Raw genomic sequence first — 21,521 nt, 5'->3', positions numbered from 1 at the left:
AGGAACACTTTTACACTGTTGGTGGGAGTGTAAATTAGTTCAATCATTTGGAAGACAGTGTAGTGGTTCCTCAAAGATCTGGAACCAGAAATACCTTTTGAGCCAGCAATCCCATTACTGGGTATATACCCAAAGGATTATAAATCATTCTATAACAAAAACATAGGCACATGTATGTTTATTGCTGCACTATCTATAATAGCAGAGACTTGGAACCAACCCAAATGCCCATCAATGATAGACTGGATAAAGAAAATGTGGCACATGTACACCATGGAATACTATGCAGCCATAAAAAAGAATGAGTTCATGTCCTTTGCAGGGACATGGATGAAGCTGGAAACCATAATTCTCAGCAAACTAACACAGGAACAGGAAACCAAACAGCACATGTTCTCACTCATAAGTGGGAGTTGAACAATGAGAATACATGGACACATGGAGGGGAACATCACACACCGGGGCCTGTCAGGCAGTGAGGGGCAAGGGGAGGGAAAGCATTAGGACAAATACCTAATGCATGCAGGGCTTAAAACCTAGATGACGGGCCTGGGCACGGTGGCTCACGTCTGTAATCCCAGGACTTTGGGAGGCAGAGGAGGGCAGATCACCTGAGGTCAGGAGTTCAAGACCAGCCGGGCCAACATGGTGAAACCCTGTGTCTACAAAAAATACAAAAATTAGCTGGGAGTGGTGGTATGTGCCTGTAATCCCAGCTACTCGGGAGGCTGAGACAGGAGAATTGCTTGAACCCAGGAGGCAGAGGTTGCAGTGAGCTGAGATTGTGCCACTGCACTCCAGCCTGGTCGACAGAGCAAGACTCCATCTCAAAAAAAAAAAAAAAAAAAGCAACAACAACAACAACAACAAACCTAGATGACAGGTTGATGGGTACAGCAAACCACCATGGCACATGTACACCTATGTAACAAACCTGCACATTCTGCACACGTATCCCAGAACTTAAAGTAAAATTTTAAAAAAAAGGAAAAAAGAAAAAAGTAACCACTGGACAGAAGAAATCCCTTCTCAATATTTTCCTTCTTCAAAAATATGTTGGTTCTTCTTGTTTACTGATCCCTCTTGTTGAACTTTAAAACCACGCTGTCAAGTTCACCCCAAAACGTGGTAGACACAGAGATGCACCCCCAGATGCCACATCAAGGAAGGGCTTGTTGCCCAGCTGCTGGGAGCACATGGACAACTTCCAGCTGTTGACTCCTTTACGGCCACGCACTTCCAATGCCACTTCCCTTGAGTAAATGGGCAAAGTGGTGGTAAAGAGAATCAGTCATTTCAGCAGACCTGGGATGACTCTGGTGGGCAACACCTGTTCCCAAGCTCCTTGCTGGCTTGGCCAAGGCTTTGCTGGGTCTGAATCTCATCTTCATTTTTCCTTCCGCTCAATCCTGTGACTTCCCCCTTCTTTTCTCAGATGTCAATCTCTAATCAATGTCTTATATCCTAAATTCCACCTCGACCTCTTTCTTTGAAGAATTCAAACTGTGACAAATTTAAACAGGGCCAAACCTATCTATCTAAACAGATACTTTCTTTTAAAACTTAGTTTTTCCATTTAGAAATACAGTGTCTCTAAATTTATTCATCTTCTTATACATTTCTTAGCAAACCTTGCTTTACATAAGTGTTACAGATTTGTTTGTTTGTTTTTGAGGCAGTCTTGCTCTGTCGCCCAGGCTGGAGTGCAGTGGCACAGTCTTGGCTCTCTGCATCCTCTGCCTCCCAGGTTCAAGCAATTCTGGTGCCTTAGCCTCCTGAGTAGTTGCGATTACAGGTGCCCACCACAAGGCCCGGCTAATTTTTTTTTTTTTTTTAATTAGAGATGGGGTTTCGCCATGTTGACCAGGCTGGTCTCGAACTCCTGGCCTCAAGTGATCTGCCCACCTCAGCCTCCCAAAGTGCTGGGATTACAGGCATGAGCCATCGTGCCTGGCTGGTTTACAGATTTTTTTAAGAGTTTTCTTGGTTTTATTATATTGGTTTTTATTGTTTCTGCATTATAAATAGAACTCTTTCATCATGTCGTCCATATGATCCATAATGTTATGTAATAAAACATTTTTTTTTTTTGAGACAGAGTCTCGCTCTGTCACCCAGGCTGGAATGCAGTGGCGTGATCTCAGCTCACTGCAACCTCCGCCTCCTGGATTCAAGCAATTCTCCTGCCTCAGCCTCCCAAGTAGCTGGGACTACAGGCACATGCCACCATGCCCGGCTTTTTTTTTTTTTTTTTTTAAAGTAGAGACAGGGTTTCACTGTGTTAGCCAGGATGGTCTCGATCTCCTGACCTCATGATCCACCCGCCTCGGCCTCCCAAAATGCTGAGATTACAGGCATGAGCCACCGCACCTGTCCATAAAACATATTTTAACAGTAACTTCAGGGAATTCACTTACAAAATGCACTTATTTAAAATATTGTTTACATTTTTTTTCTATCAAACTTTGTTTTTCTCTATTATAACTTTTGGCTGACATAATGAAATTATAAACCTCATATATCAAAGAGATTTCATTCCAGCTTTCTACATTCTGAGAGAAATTTCAGTAATAATAGCAGCAATCTATTGAGTACCTTTAATGTACCAGGCAACAGCACATCAATGCTCTAGTGATATTTTCTATAATCCTAGCAGCCACCCTGCAAGGTTGCATTACAAACGACACTTTTCAAAGAATGTGTGCACCTTACCCATTATCAACAGCTAGTAAGTTATTGAACCAGGAGTCAAACCTAGGGGAAAAAAATCTAAAGACACTTTTCACAGGCAACAGAACCAAACTGAGCTTTCCCAATTTCTCTTTTGTCACATATATCTCACACACACACACACACACACACACACACACACACACACACAAATGCCACGCGGAATTTCTGACTGCATATTCTTTGTATACCATTCAAACAAAAAGAAGCTTATATACTCAAAAGTTAAATTCCACCTTCACCTTACTCCCTTCCAAATGCTTTTCCTATTCCAGGGGTAGCAACTATGAATAATTTTTATAGAACATGTAAAGAAAGCCAACTTCATTCTCCTTAAGTTCTATATTGTATCTCATAATGTATCTGTGCTATATTTATTTAATTAGTACCCTAATGGATATTTGGATTGTATGTAGTTTTTAACAATAGTGAAACTTTGTAACTTTTCTTAACTAAAAACCTACTTTGAGTATTTTAATTATAAAAATAATATATTGCTCACTGAGTTGGCGAAAATATTGAACCAAATAAAAGAGGCTGTGAGTTTGCTTTCACCAAATTTGCTTCTGTCTCTTTAAACAGACTTTGTATTTAGTAGGAAATTCTGAGAGTTTCTAGGCATGAGGAATTACAGAGCATTCCCAATTATGTATCCTATTGGTTATATCATTAGGAATGGAGAATATTGAGGTCCAACATACGTGATCACACTGACATTTTGCTTGGTAGTCTTTTTATAGCCCAAATTATTTAAATCCCAAAACAAAATATATTTATTGTAGAAAAATAGAAAAGGCAAATAAGTAAAATACTTTAAATCACTAAATAACTACTGTTAAAAATTTGGCTAGAGATCTTTTAAGAAATCTTATAATTATGTATACATACATGAATCGTTTACATACCCGATGTAAGATCATGTAATTTGTATTAACTATTTTTTAACTTAATGCAATAATATGTCTTGAGATCTTTGTGCAAATCATGATTAATTTAAGTGGAAAATGAAACCTTGTGTTCTCTTTTTCAAGAAAACTGGGATGCCACTTCTATAGCTGATAAAAGTATAAGCAGAGTGGAATGTTTAAGCTAATATTTCTCATTCTTTTATTTTTTTCCTATCTCTATGTAAACACTTCAGCCTAGCCTTAAGCCTCCATGTCCTTACTTTATTAAAATTGGACTCTACCATAATTGTACTTCATTTTAATGGACATCCAACTTTCATTTGCCACAAACTCCATCAAATCATGTTTCTTCTTATGTATGGTCTCTAGCATATATTTGCATACTGTTGAGCAATTTGTTGATTTGTCAAACACTTCAGTATCTTGTGACTGCTTTCTAAAGGCCTGTAAGGTTTCTTTAGTAGTAGTAATGGCTTGAAACTTCTATGTCAGAAGTTGTTCCAAACTTAGTCATTCCTCTTTTATTGTCTAATTTTAGTGCAAATTAAAGAGATGCATAAATCACTTTTCTTAACTCACAATTTCCACCTGTGGTTACACACAGCTTGCCTTGTACAGTTGTGCATGCAGTACACTGAACAAGTCTAGGGGTTACCATTTATACTGCAGAGATAGATAGATACATACCTACATATATATGGATCTTTCCAGTAGATAGCAAAGAAATGCCTCATTGTAATAAAAGCAGGTTCTTATGACAATTTTCAAACAGATGATAAGGGGCACATTTTTCTAATTTGCATGCTAACAGATTGAAGAGATCAGTTGTAGTGAGCAGCTCTCATACTATCCGGGAAAGGATAGTTTGGCTTTATGATCACAAGTCTGAGAAAGAAGTATATTTGCTATGTATCACACTCTTTTATTTTGATTATGCTCTGCCTCATTTTGTTGCAGTTGTTTGCAGTCTCCACCACATATGCGACTGCAGCAACCACAATACTAAACATATAATATTCTCCTTCAGGGGGCTTGAGTGCCAGTCAGGTGGTCCTGAAGGCCAGAACTGGACTAGGCAAGGTCTTGATACCTCAGGAAATTGGGGTGCCAAAATCAAGGAGAGTTGAAGCAAATTATTTGTAAGAAAGGTCTTTAACTATTATAACTCATACAAATACACATACAGACACACACACACATATATATATACATGCATGTATGTATATATGTAAACAAAATATTCTCATCTTACACTAATTTATTTCACTACAAAATTAACTAATCTTTACCATATTTTTGTCCCTAAAGACATTCTATCGTGGGAATTTAATGGTTTAGAATGAAGGTTTAGCTGTATGCAATGCAAAACCAGAATCACAGTGACTTGTTTGAGATTAATTTTTATTCTCCTGACTTGAATAACACAAACTGAATTGCAGACATCACTTGTGCTAACATATCGTTGGACTTAAAATTTAGTCACATTAAAAAACAAATCTAGCCCCACTGCCACAACTAGCTGTAAGAATGTCTAGAAAATGTAATCTTTGTTCTGGGCCACCATGAACCCAGCTGAATATTTTATTGCTAAGGACAAAGGGAAGAATGAGTGAACTCTGCCCCAGGCTGTGCTCAATAACCTCATGATTCAGTCCAGAAAAGAACCCTAACAACCACTTTTCTAGTGGAAGCTTCTTGCTTTTTTCCTTAAAATAGTTGATCTAATCCTTTTATAACGCTTCCTAAAATTGAATTGAAAACACAAGTAACTCAAAATGGGAAATCAAGTTTTATGAAGTTTCTTTACCTGAATCTATTAGCTATCATGACTTGGGCCAACATATTCATTAGAATGGTCCAAGAGTCATTCATTCAAATAAATATTTATTGAGCAATAAGTTGCTTACATGAATTCCGAAAAATATATCCGAAAAAAGTAACAAAGAAGACTCACAGTATTCATTTATCTGTACATATAATTTCATCCAAATCATCTGAATCAATAAATATTAAGGAAGAAATAGAAGCCAATTTGCCAATGTTATTTCTATCATGAAAACAATTATGTATTTCTGACTTGTGTAATTTAAATTTTCTTATAAGATTCAGAATATAAGGCCTTTACTTTTACAAACAAAAATAAAACAAAAAAGATAGATGAATATACAAACAATCTTATAGCCAGGAAGTTTTTCATGTAAGTTATTTGGATAACGTCTGATAAAGTGAAACATGTTTTTCGTAAAAATAAACCTGTCTTTAAAGATAGAGAATAATAAGAATAATACAAAGTTAAAATAGAATAAAAAAAGAGTTTGAAAATGAACTTCAGAAATTCATAACACACTGTCATAGGGAATTTATACATTCGCCCCCAGTTATTTGAGGAAAGGCCTTTCTTGATATTAGTTGGACTCATCAGTGTACATTGAAGGTGAATATTGATGACAGGTCACAAGAAAAGGTTCTCAGGAAGTGAGTGACAAAGTATAGCTCTCTACCAAATTCACTTTATAGGATAACACAGATGGCTTAAGCTTCTGTGAATTTTGCCGATAGGCATTTTAAAATTCTGGGTCATGATAATACAACATGCTGTATCAGATGACTTTCATCCTGAGGCTCTTTATGCCAAACAGGACAATGACAAATTAATATACAGTATATATTTCTTCCACGTAGTCTCATGAAGCCTGTACATATTTCTTTAAGCAGAATAAATATGTGCATTTTCTGACACTAGCATTTACTTTTTGGGAAAGAAATATTCAGACAGTAAATATATGCCTTTCTCGATTAAAAATGAAATTTTCCAAGGCATACCCCAACCAGATTGTGCTGAATGTGATAATTTGCACACTGAGTGTATCCGCCCCCATTCCTTACTGCCCATTTGCATATAACATTTACTGACCCATGAGCACAGCATTCCAGTAAACCCACAATGTATGGGAGTTCAGTGAGGCTCAAAGCAAGTACAAAGTAAACGTGTAATGTCTGTTACTCAGTAAGTAGGATGGCAGTGGGGGACGCTGACACTTTCCTTTTTAAACCAGAAGTTACTTCCAACAGAGAAAACAATACCATGTCTTTCTAAGAAACACTAACAATCATATCATATCTTTTCTTCCTGTGTTACCAACCACTTACACTGAAAATGACGACACAGAAGGAAATGGAAAGACCGGGCAAGTCTAGCTACTTTTCTTTGTGGTTCTTCCTTTCTTACCAGTATGCCAAAGGCAGAGAGTGTTGGCAGAATGAGCATATATCAAGAAGTGAAATGAAAGCAGTTAGGTTAGTTTTGCACAGTGGTTACAGTCTCCTTGTAAGAACAAAATGCATATGCACATACAAGCTATAATCTATGAATTGTGGTAATTTCTGTAATTCTGCATGTAATTAAATGTTTTTATACTTCCATTTAAAACCGACACATCATCTTTAAAACTGATGTAAAGATAAATGATAAAATTCATACTCAAATTTTTTAATTTAAAAATGCATTAATTTTAAATTTTTCTTTACTTAGAATAACATGAAATGGCAAGAAAAAAAAAAACTTGTGAAAAGTTGAGAAAGGCTGCAGAAAAAAGGAAAGAGCTTTATATTTTAGTGCCTTCAATGGAAGTATTCTACTTGAACAAGTGGACTCATATTTTCATTTTGTGCTGGGCCCCACAGTGTATGTAGTTCTTGTGTGGGCTCCACTGTCTCTGTCACTCCGCAGCCTCTATAATATGACCTAGGCATTGTCCTTTTTATGTCATTGCCAACTAAGTCTGACTCTCTGTCCCTCCTACCCCCAGGATTTATGAGTCACCTGGTTCCTTTGACAAATTCCTTTTCTGCTTAATCTAGCTGGGGTGGGTTCTATTTTTTACAGTTAAGCACACTGATAATAAAAATAATAACTAAAATTTATAGATTATTACTGTATGCTAGTACATATTCCCATAATGGTGAAGTATATACTATTATCTATAATTTACAGACAAGAATACCCAGGGTTAAAATCAAATAAGTTGTCTGAGTTGACTAGCTCATGCATTCAGGGCCAGGATTCAAACCCAAGAAATCTAACTCCAACTCCGTGTGGAGCCGTGTTTATGTTAATGTTTGTCCTCCTAAACATTGTTGATCCCTATGGCAAGAATTTTACTAAGTTCTAAATAGGCACAGTGCCACCTAAACAAATAGCCATTGTTACAATCTGAGACAGTAAATGTTTAAGTATTGTTGCTGAAAACATAATTCTTAGGGAAGATCCAGTAAACTGTCTTTTCTGAGAACCACTTTGGTGGCGATAGAGAATGTTCCATGGCTTTTACATTTCGGGGAGTTGTTGTCCCTGGGTTTCATTTCCCTGGATTTTAGCTTTCTGAATTTTACAAGATTTTGCCAGCACATGATAACATTGATTAGAAAAGGCAGACAAAGTGAGAAAGTTAGATAGCTTGAAATAGGAGTACTCACCTTTTTTTTTCTGTTTATCAGAGGTGCTAAAATAGCTTTCCCAACAAGTCTTTTTCATGCTGCGTGTGCTATGGTTGCCCTAGGGAAGTTCACACAGATATCCTGGCAGGATAAAAATTTTGCAATTACAACTGATTCTTCAGAGTTCTTCACAAATAAATGAGGGACCATAAAGTTTGAGATTGATGGAATGTGGGAGCTTGAACAATACTTACCTGTACATCATTTTGCCATGAGTCCCTCAGTCTGTGAAAATCAAATCATTCTGACTTAGGGATGCATGTCATTTCAGTTTTTAATGTTTTCAAATTTTGCTGATAAAAGGTAACAGAGACACAGTACTTTTTTAAAAGCATGCAATTTACTATTTTTTTAAAAAAAAGTTATGTGGGCTAAACTGTGCAAGTTAAAACATTACAAACCATAAAGGTGAGGATCATAGGACAAATATTTCTCTACCAGCTATGAGTGGGATGCTGCCTTTGTGATTTATTCTAAAATAACAAAACAGTCTGAAACAATGAAGTGTTTCTCTGCGCTTCATGAATATATATTAATTCAGTTCATGACAGAACAAGTCATTGGCTGCCTCTGCCAAACAGCCAAAAGGGAATGATTGATTATTTTATGCAGAACCTCACAGAGTCTAAAGGTACTTTAAATCTGTGGTAGACGAAATGCAAAATACTGCCAAAATATGAATGTAACTCTTGAATATTATCACAATATTTATATTGATGACCAGAAGTACTTGAGAATAATCACAAACTCCTCAAATCTACTACAGATATCCATATAAAAACTATGTTTTCATTACTTCCTTAAACGAAACTATTATTACCTTTAAAGTATATACACACTAGAAAATAGATTGATTAGCTTCAGTTGCTCACTTCATACATGCTAGTAGTTTACTGTTTTCATGAGAAAATGTTTTTACCATAAGTTAATATGAGCAAATAGCTTATTTTGTTTACAGTCAAATAAGGAAAATGGCCCTTCCCAAAAAGCAAATTGACTTAACGTTTTTATTTACTTAGAATCTGAAATCATATCTTTGTGTAATTAGGTAACCATTTATTACTAAACTCATTTTTCAAATTTCTGGCTACTTAAAATTATTTTAGGGGAATGAGATTGCTGACACTTGCCTCTATCCACAAATATATTGTCTTATTTTGGCCCCTAAACATAGATCTCATGATACGAAATGAGATTTATTTAAAGGGCATTTACAGGAAGCAGGAGTGGAGGACCAGGGAGGTTAAGAAGGCAACAGGCCAGGACAGGCATGCACTATGGCAACGGCTGCTGTAGGCAGCAGGGGTGAGGCTGCCAGAACCTCTGAGAAACAGCACGCCCACACTCTCTACTTGAGGAACAGCTACTGTCCTCCCTCAGTGCATGCAGGGTTCCTTGGGCACAATTACTCCCTCACACTGCGGGGCTGATGAGGCCCCTATGGCTTCAGAAAAAGCTCTGCCTAGTAGTGCCAGTAAAATACAAAACTGAATTCAATTCGGATTTCACGTTTATTTTATTTTTTTGGAGATGGAGTCTCACTCTGTCACCCAGGCTGGAGTGCAGTGGTGCGATCTCGGCTCATCGCAACCTCTGCCTCCCAGGTTCAAGCAATTCTCCTGCCTCAGCCTCCCAAGTAGCTGGGATTACAGGCGTGCACCACCGCCTGGCTAATTTTTGAATTCTTAATAGAGATGGGGTTTTGCCATGTTGGCCAGGCTGGTCTAGAACTCCCACCTCGGCCTCCCAAAGTGCTGGGATTACTGGCATGAGCCACCATGTCTGGCCTGAATTAGGATTTTAGATAGCACTCCTGGCATGTACTTGAGGCGGGGTGCTGTCTGCATGAGTTCGAGCTTGCCCAGACCTTGCTGCTCCTGTTGCAGCTAAAATCAGAGGTGGCCTGAAGGGAGGTGAAGCAGGGAACCAAAAGCTTCTGCTGCCCATAGGTATTCTTTATTTTAAATAAAGAATAAATCTACCACCTTCACCAGTCAGAACACCACACATATCCTTATGCATCTTCATTTTTCTAGTCAACACTTCTATTGTTAGTAATATAGGTCTCCACGTAACCTCCTCCTAATAATCTTTTCATTTGATTCTGTATAGTGCCAGCTTTGCTTAAGCAAAACTATATCACAGGTTACTTACCTTTTGAATTCTCTCAAGTCCTCATAGGTTTGTTTGTGCTATTTTCTTGTCACACTGTGATCACAGATGCTTCATGCACTACCAGAGTATGTTAGTCCAGGCCCTCTAAGAAGCAGGTTCCAAGACAGGACTAGCTGTGCAAGAGATTTATTAAGGCAATGTATTAGTCCATTTTCATACTGCTATGAAGAAATACCCAAGACTGGGTAATTTATAAGGAAAAAGAAGTTTAATGGACACACAGTTCCACATGGCTGGGGAAGCCTCACAATCATGGCAGAAGGTGAAATAGGATCAAAGGCACATTTTATGTGGTGGCAGGCAAGAAAGCATGTGCAGGGGAACTGCCCTTTATAAAACCATCAGATCTCATGAGACTTACTCATTATCACAAGAATACCATGGGAAAAACCCACCCCCATGATTCAATTACCTTCCACTGGGTCCTTCCCATGACATGTGGGGATCATGGGAGCTACAATTCAAGATGAGCTCTGGATGGCGACACAGCCAAACTATATCAGACAACATCTCCTCCTTTGAGGAGGAGATGGGAAAGGACAGGGGAGTGGGGACTGGTCAAACCAGGATGCAGCCTGATCGCAGGTAAATGAGAGAGGAAAGGAAAAGGGAGGGTAGAAGTGTCGTTTTTGTTGTTGTTTAAAATATTTAATTGACAAATAAAAATTATACACAAGGTGTGCAACATGATGATTTGATACGTGTACACATTATATAATGATTGCTACAGTCAAATTAATTAACACTTCTATTACCACCTACAGTTACCATTTGTGTGTGTGTGTCTGTAGATAACACTTAAAATCTACTCTTTTATCAAATTTCAAGTACACAATACAGTATTATTAGATATAGTCACTGTGCTGTATGCTAGATCTCCAGAACTTATTATCTGAGAGAAGAGCAGAGCCATGGGGGAATCCACCTTCATAGGAATCCAGCAGCCTGCAGGAACTGTGCTGGGTAAGTGACCCTACCACTCCATCACTGGCCAGGAACCACTTATGGGAAGCATGGCCTCCATCCAGACAGGTATGTAGTTCGTAGTACCACAGCTGGGCTCCTCACAGTCCCAGATCTGTGAGGCTCACTTTCATGGCTGGCCACTAGACAAGGACTTTCACCAGGAGAGATAGAAAAACACACCTGCTAAACATATACTCATTAATGGACCAAGTACCCTGTTTAGAGATAATTTTGAAAATGCTTAAGGCACATATTCATGAAATTTAAGACTGTGATATCTGATTTGTAAAGATATTTTGGAGCAGGGAAATTTTATAACATTTTTTCAAATCACAGCTACTTAGACATCAGCTTATTTCAACAGCTCCTTAGTTTTCTTGCAGTGAACCAATGAGATATAGTAATAGCTACTTCGTAGGGCTACCATAAGAATCATATGAAGATAATGCAGGTAAAGCTCTTAGCATAATGCTGCCAAATAGTAAAAGTTCAATTAATATTACCTATTATTGAACTACCATTAAAAACTAACATTAATATTAAGCTATTGTTGAACTACCATTAAGCTTAATCAATATTAGCTACTGTTGAACTACCATTAAAAGCTAATGTTACATGTATCCATATAAAAATCACCTATTTTCTGTATGAATCTTGAATCTATATTCCTGAGGAAACACACATCTCCTTTCCCATTGCTACAAAAACAAACAAACAAAAAACCTGAAAGGAACGGGTCACCAAGTTTGATCTTTTTATTTAAAATGACAGATCTCTGTAGTCATGAATGTACAGCTCTCAATCTATCAATTCTATTTTGCCATCTGCTGCTGCCAAATAATTCACCCCTAAAACTTACTGGCTTAAAACAACAAGTATTCATTATGTCTCAAGTTTCTGCTGGTCAAGAACTCTGAAAGGGCTCTTGTGTGAAGTTCTCACTTGGAGTCGCTCATGTAGTTGCAGTCAGATGTCAACTGGTCTTGCAGTCATCTGAAGGCTTGATTGGTTCGAGAAGATCCATTTCAAGGGTGGCTCCCTCATTAGACTGGCAAGTTTATTGGAGGTCTCAGATTCTCTGCACAGAGCTGTTTGAGTGTCTTTTCAGCATGATTGCCAGCTTTCTCCAGAGCAAGTGATTTAAGAAACAAAAGTCAAAGTTGCAATGACTTACATGACCTAATGTCAGAAGAAACACACCATCACTTCCATTGTATTCTGCTAGTCACACAGGGTTAGCGCACAAGGCTATGAATACTCGGAGGCAAAGATCATTGGGGCCATCTTGCATTTAATGTATATATTAATATATTCTACAGAATATAGATACATATAGTATCCAGAAGAAACTATGTTATAAGAGTGCTGACTGCACTGGAGAATACAGACAAGAACCATCTTTCAACAGAGCTCAACTAAGCCTTAGTTTTTCACTTGTATACACAGGCAACTGCCACCTTGTGATCTGCCTTACTCTTTTAGGAAAGGTATAAAGCAAAGGCTAGAAATAGGCAGCTTTCAAGCAGAATTCAGCCCAAAGTCAGATTCAACTTGGCCTAATCAGTGCATTTAATGTGTAATGAATATGTAATCAAATACCTTTAGAATAGTATTGGGTTCTTTACTTTGGCACCACTCTCCGCAGTCTTAAATTCTACAAGTTGTATATTATCTGCCTAAGCCCTAAAGGCACTTGCAATCCCTGCCTTAAAGAAACTGAAGGCCAGGCACAGTGGCTCACACCTGTAATCCCAGCACTTTGGGAGGCTGTGGGTGGATCATTTGAGGTCAGGAGTTTGAGACCAGCCTGGCCAACATGGTGAAACCCCATCTCTACTAAAGATACAAAAATTAGCCAGGCATGGTGGCAGGTGCCTGTAATCCCAGCTACTCAGGAGGCTGAGGCAGAAGAATCATTTGAACCTGGGAGGCAGAGATTGCAGTGAGCCGAGATTGTGCCACTGCACTCCAGCCTGGGCAATAGAGCGAGACTCAGTCTTGAAAGAAGGAAGGAAGGAAGGAAGGAAGGAAGGAAGGAAGGAAGGAAGGAAGAAGGAAGGAAGGAAGGAAGGAAGGAAGGAAGGAAGGAAGGAAGGAAGGAAGGAAGGAAGGAAGGAAGGAAGGGAGGGAAGAAAGGAAGGAAGGAAAGAAAGAAAAAAAGAGAAAAAAAGAAAGAAAGAGAAAGAAAGAAACTGAGATAAGAAATATAAAGAAAAGAGCATGAGGGTGGGGTAGGGTTGGGAAGCTAAGAGAGACTGAGAGCTCTTGAAGCAGCTCCCTCGGCTGTCCTCCTTCCCCATGAGAGTATTAAGAGAACAAATAAAGGTCTTGGCAGTATCACTGAGGATTTAACATAGCCAATGACAGTATTCCTGAGAATGAAGTTTGTTAAATACTGAAGCAAGGCAATGGAAACTCCTTCTCAGGAGGTCTTTAGAAATAGGAAAGATTGTAATCTTTCTGGAAGAATTTAGGTGTGGTTTTTCTTGGGGGTAAATGGGTTGGTAATATAACTTTACAAAGTTTCCTATATTAATTTTTGACCCCCTTCTATGACTTTTAAAAAAGTTACCCCCCTTTCTTCCTTTCCTTCCACGCCCCAAAGGCCCCTTGGGTGCAGAGTACATCATGACTTTATCACGAAGCTCATTATTTCCCTCTTCTGGGAAATGGGAGACCACCCATGCTGGCAGTGATAGGCTGCCACCTCAAATCTGCATATTTGGCTTGCTGTAAATTGTCTGTCATTTTGCCATTTGTAGAATTATTTTCAAAATCTGGTCATTAGTATTTTTTTTAAGTCTTTATTATTTTGTATCTTTTTCCAAAAAGAATTCTCCATGCAGAAGTATTATAACTAACTTTTAGTATATCCAATAATATATGTATATTTTTAAAGCTCAACACTTTCAAGGAAAGAAAAAAAGTAGTCTGTAATTTATGCTTTATCCAAGCCTCATCATTTTCAATGTGTGTGTTCTCATGTGAAGAAATCCAATGCTTCCAACATATTCTTTCAATGTTATGTTTTCTTTTCTAAACAAACAATGTGATGATCAATTTCAGTCTTATGCCCAGGCTTCTATACAAGTGTGTTTTCCATTAAAGTTCATCATAACTTTTCCCAATGTGTTTCTCAAACAAATCAAGATGCTTTTATCCCTACATAGCTAAATAGTCTTGATTTAATTTGAGAAAAATCTTACATATCAGAGGTCAACAGAAATTGTAGATGTCTGAGTGCCACTGTTAAAAATTTTATTGCACTAATAAAAAGATACTATATATATCACCTTTTATATACAAAATCTAGAAATTCCTTAACTCCCTTTTTCCCTGTGTGGTGCTGTAACTTTCCATGTGTTCACGCAAGGGAGTCTCACCTTTTAAAACCACATTCTTTCTTTTTTTAGTTTTTCCAATTATGTACTATAAAATTTCAAACTTATAGCAAAGTTGAAAGAATTTTACAATGAGCATCCCTATGTACATTGACTTTCACTATAACCTTACTAATACCTCTTTACCACATCTAGGCCCATTTTGGTTAGTATAAAACCATCACCCCTTACTCCCCATAGGCTAACACACAGGTTACCTTGAGAATCTTTGCTGTGTTGCCTTATATCCCCACCAGACAAGAAAATTTAGACAGGCTTTATATGCTGTGGTTTGAATTACAATGATAGCAGATTAAAAATAATGATGACTGCAATGGATTAAAATACATCAAACATGTAGGGATTTATGAATTTATAATAAAACTTTAACAAAAATTCACTGGTCATCTTGGAGGTTGGTTAAGTCCCAGCTTATCATTCTGAAAATAAATCCATAAAGGGAAAAAATAAAGCATTTGTTCTTTTTTTTCCTATACAAACTGTATTTCTCGGTAGTTAAATCACAGACAAGAGAAAGTTATTCTTAGAAAATGATAGCTAATAAATGCAGGCAGAATGAAAGAAGAGTCACAATTTTACAACCCCTAATAAAATAAAGTAACTAGACAAACATCAAAGGCTGCTAAAACCTTTAAGTGAAAGAAAGGTTAATAGGAAAAGTTATAATGAGATCATCAGTCTGAAATCTCTTGAATGCACTGATTTTTTTTTTTTTTTTTTTGACAGTCTTGCTCTGTCGCCCAGGCTGGAGTGCAGTAGCAAGATCTCAGCTTACTGCAACCTCCGCCTCCCCAGTTCAAGAGATTCTTGTGCCTCAGCCTCCCAAGTAGCTGAGATTACAGGCATGAGCCACCACCCCTGGCTAATTTTTGTTTGTATTTTTAGCAGAGATGGGGTTTCACCATGTTGGCCAGGCTGGTCTCGAACTCCTTACCTCAGGTGGTCCTCCTGTCTTGGTCTCCCAAAATGCTGGGATTACAGGTGTGAGCCACCACACCCAGCCCACAGATCATTCTTAATATTGATAGGGACAGGAGGCAGGGAAATTCTGGGCAGAAGAGGGCCCCCGCGAGGGCCCTACCTGCAAGCCAAAAAAACCTGAAACCGTGGCCCAAAGTCAGAAGTTACATCCCTGTTTTTCTGCTTGAATGTTGCCTTTTCCAAAATCACTCATGGCCCGCCCCACCTCCCATTCTGTGCTTATAAAAACCCCAGAACTTAGTGGCAGAGAGAGAAGCAGCAGCTGGACGTCAGAGACTACAGCTGGACGTCGGAGAGAAGCAGCTTGACTTTAAAGGGACAGCTTGACAGCATAACCTCGGAGAATAATCTGGCCAGAGATAGCTGGATTTCAGGGGAAGATTATCATCCCTCCCTGTCCCCTTTTCAGCTCCCCTTCTTGCTGAGAACCACCTCTATTGGCATTTCTCCTGGACATTGGACAAGAACTCGGAAACCACGAGTGTGGATGCAAAAGGCTGTCACACTTGCCCTTTGCCCTCTCTGGTAGAAGGCAGCCACCTCACGCAAAAAGGCAGAGGGCCCACTCACTGAGCTGTTAACACTTAAGCCGTCCGTGGATGGCTGAACTAAAAGAGCGCTGTACCACTCCCTCTGGGGCTTCAGGGGTCACGAGCACCCCCCAGATGCTGCGGCGTGGCCAGCACAGAGTTTGCTTTTGCCGGGGCTCAAAAGCACTCACCCCAGCTCCCGCTGCTGTTCACCTGCGTGCTCCCTCCGGCGAGGGATGGAGAGCAGCGGGTCTGAGTGAGTGGAGTTCGCCCCTGCCAGCGCGGAAGTGGCCGGCCAGTTTCAGCGCCTGCGCACTACAGTTCCCACCTCATTTGCTCGCACGTTCCCTCCCACGAGGACTTGAGAGCTGCGGGATTGGTAAATGAGGTACCCCCTTCACTAGTCCTACGAAGGGGTCAGGGAAATATCCTGCTTCAATATCACTAAAGAAGAACAGAAGACATTGTGGGTCTTCTGAATGATGTAGTATGCAAGGCTATCTGTAAAGTATTCCTCCCTAAAACAATTGTGCTAGAATCCAAATCAAGCCTCTGAAGAGGTCTAACTCCCAATATACCAAAAATACAGGCAAAAAGGACATAATAAGTAGTAATGAGGAATCAAGCAACCAAATGCAGAAGATAGGACATTATACAGGACCAATGAGCTGATTTATGCAAAAACTAAAGGACATTAAAATGGAATAGGGTGATAAGTGGAAGTAATTGAAAAGAGACTTAAGAAACACATTAACCAAATCCTAATTATGGACCTTGTTTGCATCTTGACTGAAATAAACCAATTGTAAAAAGACATTATTGAATAAATTGAAAAAATTCGAGCATGAAATAAATATTAAATGATATGAGGAAATTAATAAAAGTATTTAGTATTTAGTTATCTTTATCTTTTAGAGTTATAAGCAAAATGATATGACATTTGGGATTTGTCTTAAAATACTCCAGGAAAAAAATATGGATAGATAGCTGAAACAAGATTAGCCATGTATTATTCTCTCTGCCCTTACATATGTTAGAATTTTTGCATTAAAATAAGAAAGAATAGAAAAAATGTTATCAGGAGTGGTGATAATAAAGAAGGCATGTGAGGAGAAAGAATAGAATAAGCAAAGTTTCCTTAAGCTTTAAAATATGTTGTACTTACTTAAAAAAATAAGTTGGCAAATATGTTGAAAAATTATGTTGGAGTCCTTCTGTGTGTGTGCGTGTGTGTATGTGTGTGTGTGTGTCAAGGGGTTCCTTCAGTTGCATATTAAGGATTCAGTAATTTATTTTGTAATAAATGTGAACCCAGTAAGGAATTTTTCACTGAACAGTAGTACAATTAACCCTGTTTTGAGAAAAATAAGTTATCTTAAAAGTTTTGCAGTCAACCAATATTAAGTCACTGGAGCATAACTTAAAAAGAAAATAGAAAGATTTGCTTGTTTGTTCATTTTTATACTATATAATAATATTATAATAATGGAAAAGTTTCCAAACTATTATGCACCTCCAGAGATTCTGAGATGTTCTGTACTTTCTCCATCCTACTCAAACCCTAACATTAAGGTGAGAATCTTCATTTAAGGGGGAATAGATAAAATGGCAGACTGAACACAGAGAAGCAAGAGGTCTCATATCAGCAAAGGGTGAGAAGCAGAAGGAAATAAATGCAGGAGCTACCATCAATACCCAAATACCTTGCCCAAAGCCTTGCCATTTTCCCCACTGACAAGACATAGAAAATGAAGCATCAAGGTAATCAGGCCCAGACAGATTCTTGACAGAGTCTGTCATCAGCTAGAGCACACAGAATAAGCAGCTGATCTATTAGATCTAAAGCTAGAAAATCAAGGAGAAGAAATAATGAAGCTCTCCATTGGGATTTGTAGACATCAAGTTCAGATAGCATTCAGCTACTCTGTCGGCCTCCTTAGACAAGCAGGAGTTTTCCCCAAACATGGAGGGCTTCAGTGACTCATTTCTTGCGAATGGTTAAACAAAGCTTCACTGGGTAGGTCACTGCAAGGAGTCCCAGAGAAATCTGGCCGCAGCTTCAAGCTTCGCAGGTGGTCTTATGGAGACAGCAGGGAAATGAGGTCACACAGTTTAGGGAAAGCCTCCTAACAGAGACAAAGATTGGAAATTGAAGAACAGATACAAGTCGCAAGAAGAGGTGGTATCGATGAAGTGGAATCAAGGAGAGGGCCTAGCGTCAGAGCTGCCAGGTGGGCTGATCTGGTGGTGGTAGGAGAGCCAAGGGAAGGCAGGGAACCTAGGAAATGCAGAAGGCAAGGAAAAAATGAGGGGGAAAAGAGAAGGTGGGAGCAAAAACAAGGGAAGTTACGGGGAGAAAAGCAAAGAAAGTACAAAAGTGGGTGTTGAACCAGCCTACCGAGCCCCTTTGTATTTGTACATCTTTAATGTATAACACATTTACACCTAACACCCAATGTACCTTGGAAAGAATAATATCAAGGTATAACATCAAGGTGAACTCAAGTTGCCTTCTCCCTAAGATGTGCCTTTTTAATGAGATATTAAACTGCTTGGATTTTTTTTCTCAGAAGTGAACAATATTCTTTGCCTAAGTATATGGTAATATATCATTATCTATTATTCAAAAAAAATGTAGAAGCACTTCGTTAGACATTTGTTTTTATTACTTGCTTAGGTATTGGTTTCTATATCAAAATATGTCATATGCCATCTCCCATCTCTCCCCTGCTTGGACCATCCAGCAGTGTGAAGATGGCTCTGCCCCAATAAAGGGGCTGGGTCCTTCTAGCCTATTTGCTTCATTGTGTGTGTGCTTCCAAAAAAATGGAAGAGGGAAAAAGCCTCTTGTCTCTGCTCTAGTTCCCAACCCCAGACACTCCATTCTAGTGTCTTCACAATCTTTGTTTCTTTCTTACTGGACTTTATAATATGAGTCCATTTACCTGGCTTTGACTTTAAATATTTGCTAGCCTAGGAGTAGCTTTAATGCTGTGCCTAGAGCAGAAGAGAAAAGGAGAAGCTGACACAAATTATAGAGGCCTGGTGGTCTTCAAGGGGGTCTAAGCCCAAGTATGATGCATATCAACAATGAGATTTGTAGTAGGTTAGTCCTTGCTGGGAAGACCTGGGAAATTTTGTCTCCTAGGTTTCATTCTCCTTCCTGTCTGACTGCTGCTAGTTACTGTGGTTACCTGCCTTCATCTGACCCAGAACTCACATCTAAGAGTCATTCTCAATCTCAACTGCCTCTCCTAAGAGTACACTATGACACTTTAACAAATACTGTTGCCAAGGTCCTGGCCTTAGCAATAGCATTGCAACTGGCTGTGGTGATGCCTGGGCTTTGGGATCTTTTGAAGCTCCTCACTAACTTTATTGTGCAGCAGAGATTACAAAATGCTACCGTAATTTTTTCGGTACCTCAGACCTCTGGTTGCCTAAGTGGTACTTCAATCAATGATCTCCGCTCATGTAAATCAGGAAGAGGGAGTGGGCTATATTGTATCCAAGGTGCCATTTACTAATAAAATAATGAAGCTAAAAATGATAGAGCCAGTCTATTAGTATGCATTGAAACAATGTAGCCTTACCTTAGACTTTTCAAATAAATTAACAAGCCATCTGGACTGAATGACCTATTTTGGATGCAAGGAAGATGTTTATGTTGCAGTTGGTTTAATGTGGAAAAGGAGCATAGGAAGACTGAAATCAGAAATATGTGGTGTTCATAACAGAAAGTCAATGCCAGATCCAATTCTAGAGTATCACAAAGTACATGAAGAAAAGATGTCAAGCATTGAATAGAGAAGGAACAAGAACTATAGCAGTGAAATGGGGACCAATGATCAGGAATAGGAAATAGAAAAGGTAAGAAGAGACAAGTACTAGATAGCTCCAATTAATTCTAGTGCGAAGAATATTGCACAAAGCCACATCTGCCCACTTGTGCTGTGCAAGTATAATTTAGCACCTGGCTGTTCATAAGTCCTAAAGAAAGGTAGTTTATTTTGTTTTCTTTCAAGCACGTTATATCAGTCAGCATAGGCTCACTCCAATACCCAAGCCATGCCATTTTTCCCACTGACAATAGAAAATGAAGCAGCTGGGCATGGTGGTTTACACCTGTAATCCTAGCACTTTGAGAGGCAGAGGCGGGAGGATCACCTGAGGTCGGGAGTTCGAGACCAGCCTGACCAACATGGTGAAACCCCATCTCTACTAAAAGTAAAAAATTAGCCTGGTGTGGTGGTGGGCACCTGTAATCCCAGCTACTCAGGAGGCTGAGGCAGGAGAAGCTTGAACCTGGGAGGTGGAGGTTGCAGTGAGCTGAGATCACACCACTGCACTCCAGCCTGGATAACAAGAGCGAGACTCCGTCTCAAAAAAAAAAAAAATAAAAGGAAGGAAAGAAAATGAAGCATGTTGCAGTAACAAATGATGCCTCCCCCACAAAATTTCAGAGGAGCCAAACTACAAAATGTCACAGTCACAGACCACGCCCATTGGGAGTAGGTAAGGTGGAAGGGGCCTCTTTTTCCAGTAGTAACTCAGGAGCCCAGCCTGATGAAGCAGCCACCATCTCCAGTGCGGTCCAGCTTCATGTCACAGCAATAAAAATGTCCTGGAGGGTCTTGCACTGGCATTTAAATGCTCCAGCTCAGAAGTGCCCCAACTTACTTCTATTTACAACTCACTGGTGACAACTAATCACCTGGTCCCACTCAACCAGAAGGAGTCAAAGAAGTGCAACTTAACTACGTGCCAGAAAGTGAGAAGGACCAGAAATATGGCAAGCAGCTTGAATGGTACCATGCTTCACTGAGAAAAAGTCAGCTTTTTGTTTTTCTTGCTGTTTATGGAAACATCTATGGATAAAGATATAGCATGTTGTATAACTTTTTTTTACCCACTAAAATGTAATCTTCATGAGGGCAATAATTTTTTAACTTATATATGTCTATGGCTTAACCTAGGAGAGTTCAAACAAATATTTTAGGGTAAATAAACTTGTGAAAAGTAAGCATAGACAAAAAGAAAAGAGCTAGGCGTAATGTTATCATTTATCAGAATGATTACTATTAATATTAATATTAAAAAGTATTAATAGAGTACTTACTATTCATTACGTTAAAAATAACCATGTAACAGTGGAACAGAACAGAGAGCCCAGAAACAAATCCACACACCTACAGTGAACTCATTTTCAACAAAGGTTCCAAGAACATACAATGGGAAAGAAACAGTCTCTTCAATGAATGGTGCTGGCAAAACTTGAGATCCACATGCAGAAGAATGAAACTAGACCCCTATCTGTTCCCATATACAAAAAT

General features: G+C 38.9%; 1 protein-coding gene across 9 annotated transcripts in view; it reads right to left on the bottom strand.

The window, feature by feature from the left end:
- Positions 1–21,521, bottom strand: part of SOSTDC1 (sclerostin domain containing 1) — a 71,427-nt gene that overhangs the window by 26,252 nt on the left and 23,654 nt on the right. For 6 of the 9 annotated variants that reach the window (XM_058446732.1, XM_058446724.1, XM_058446743.1 and 3 more), the window contains 2 exons: positions 10,290–10,423; positions 8,115–8,216 (listed from right to left, as the gene is read on the bottom strand). The exons of 1 other annotated variant lie outside the window; for it this stretch is intronic. Coding sequence is in view for 1 of the 8 variants with exons in the window: in XM_058446758.1 (XP_058302741.1) it covers positions 8,115–8,172 (58 nt within the window). In the remaining 7 variants the exon portion in view is untranslated. Of the gene's footprint in view, positions 1–8,114; positions 8,217–8,329; positions 8,361–10,289; positions 10,424–16,401; positions 16,455–21,521 lie in introns of those variants that run through there. 2 more of the 9 variants (XM_058446749.1, XM_058446733.1) reach the window with 2 other exon arrangements.

The sequence above is a fragment of the Hylobates moloch genome, unplaced genomic scaffold, assembly GCF_009828535.3.
Source record: "Hylobates moloch isolate HMO894 unplaced genomic scaffold, HMol_V3 SCAFFOLD_1, whole genome shotgun sequence".
In the NCBI taxonomy this organism is placed as follows: Eukaryota; Metazoa; Chordata; class Mammalia; order Primates; family Hylobatidae; genus Hylobates; species Hylobates moloch.
This window is presented reverse-complemented; position numbering and strand designations above follow the sequence as displayed.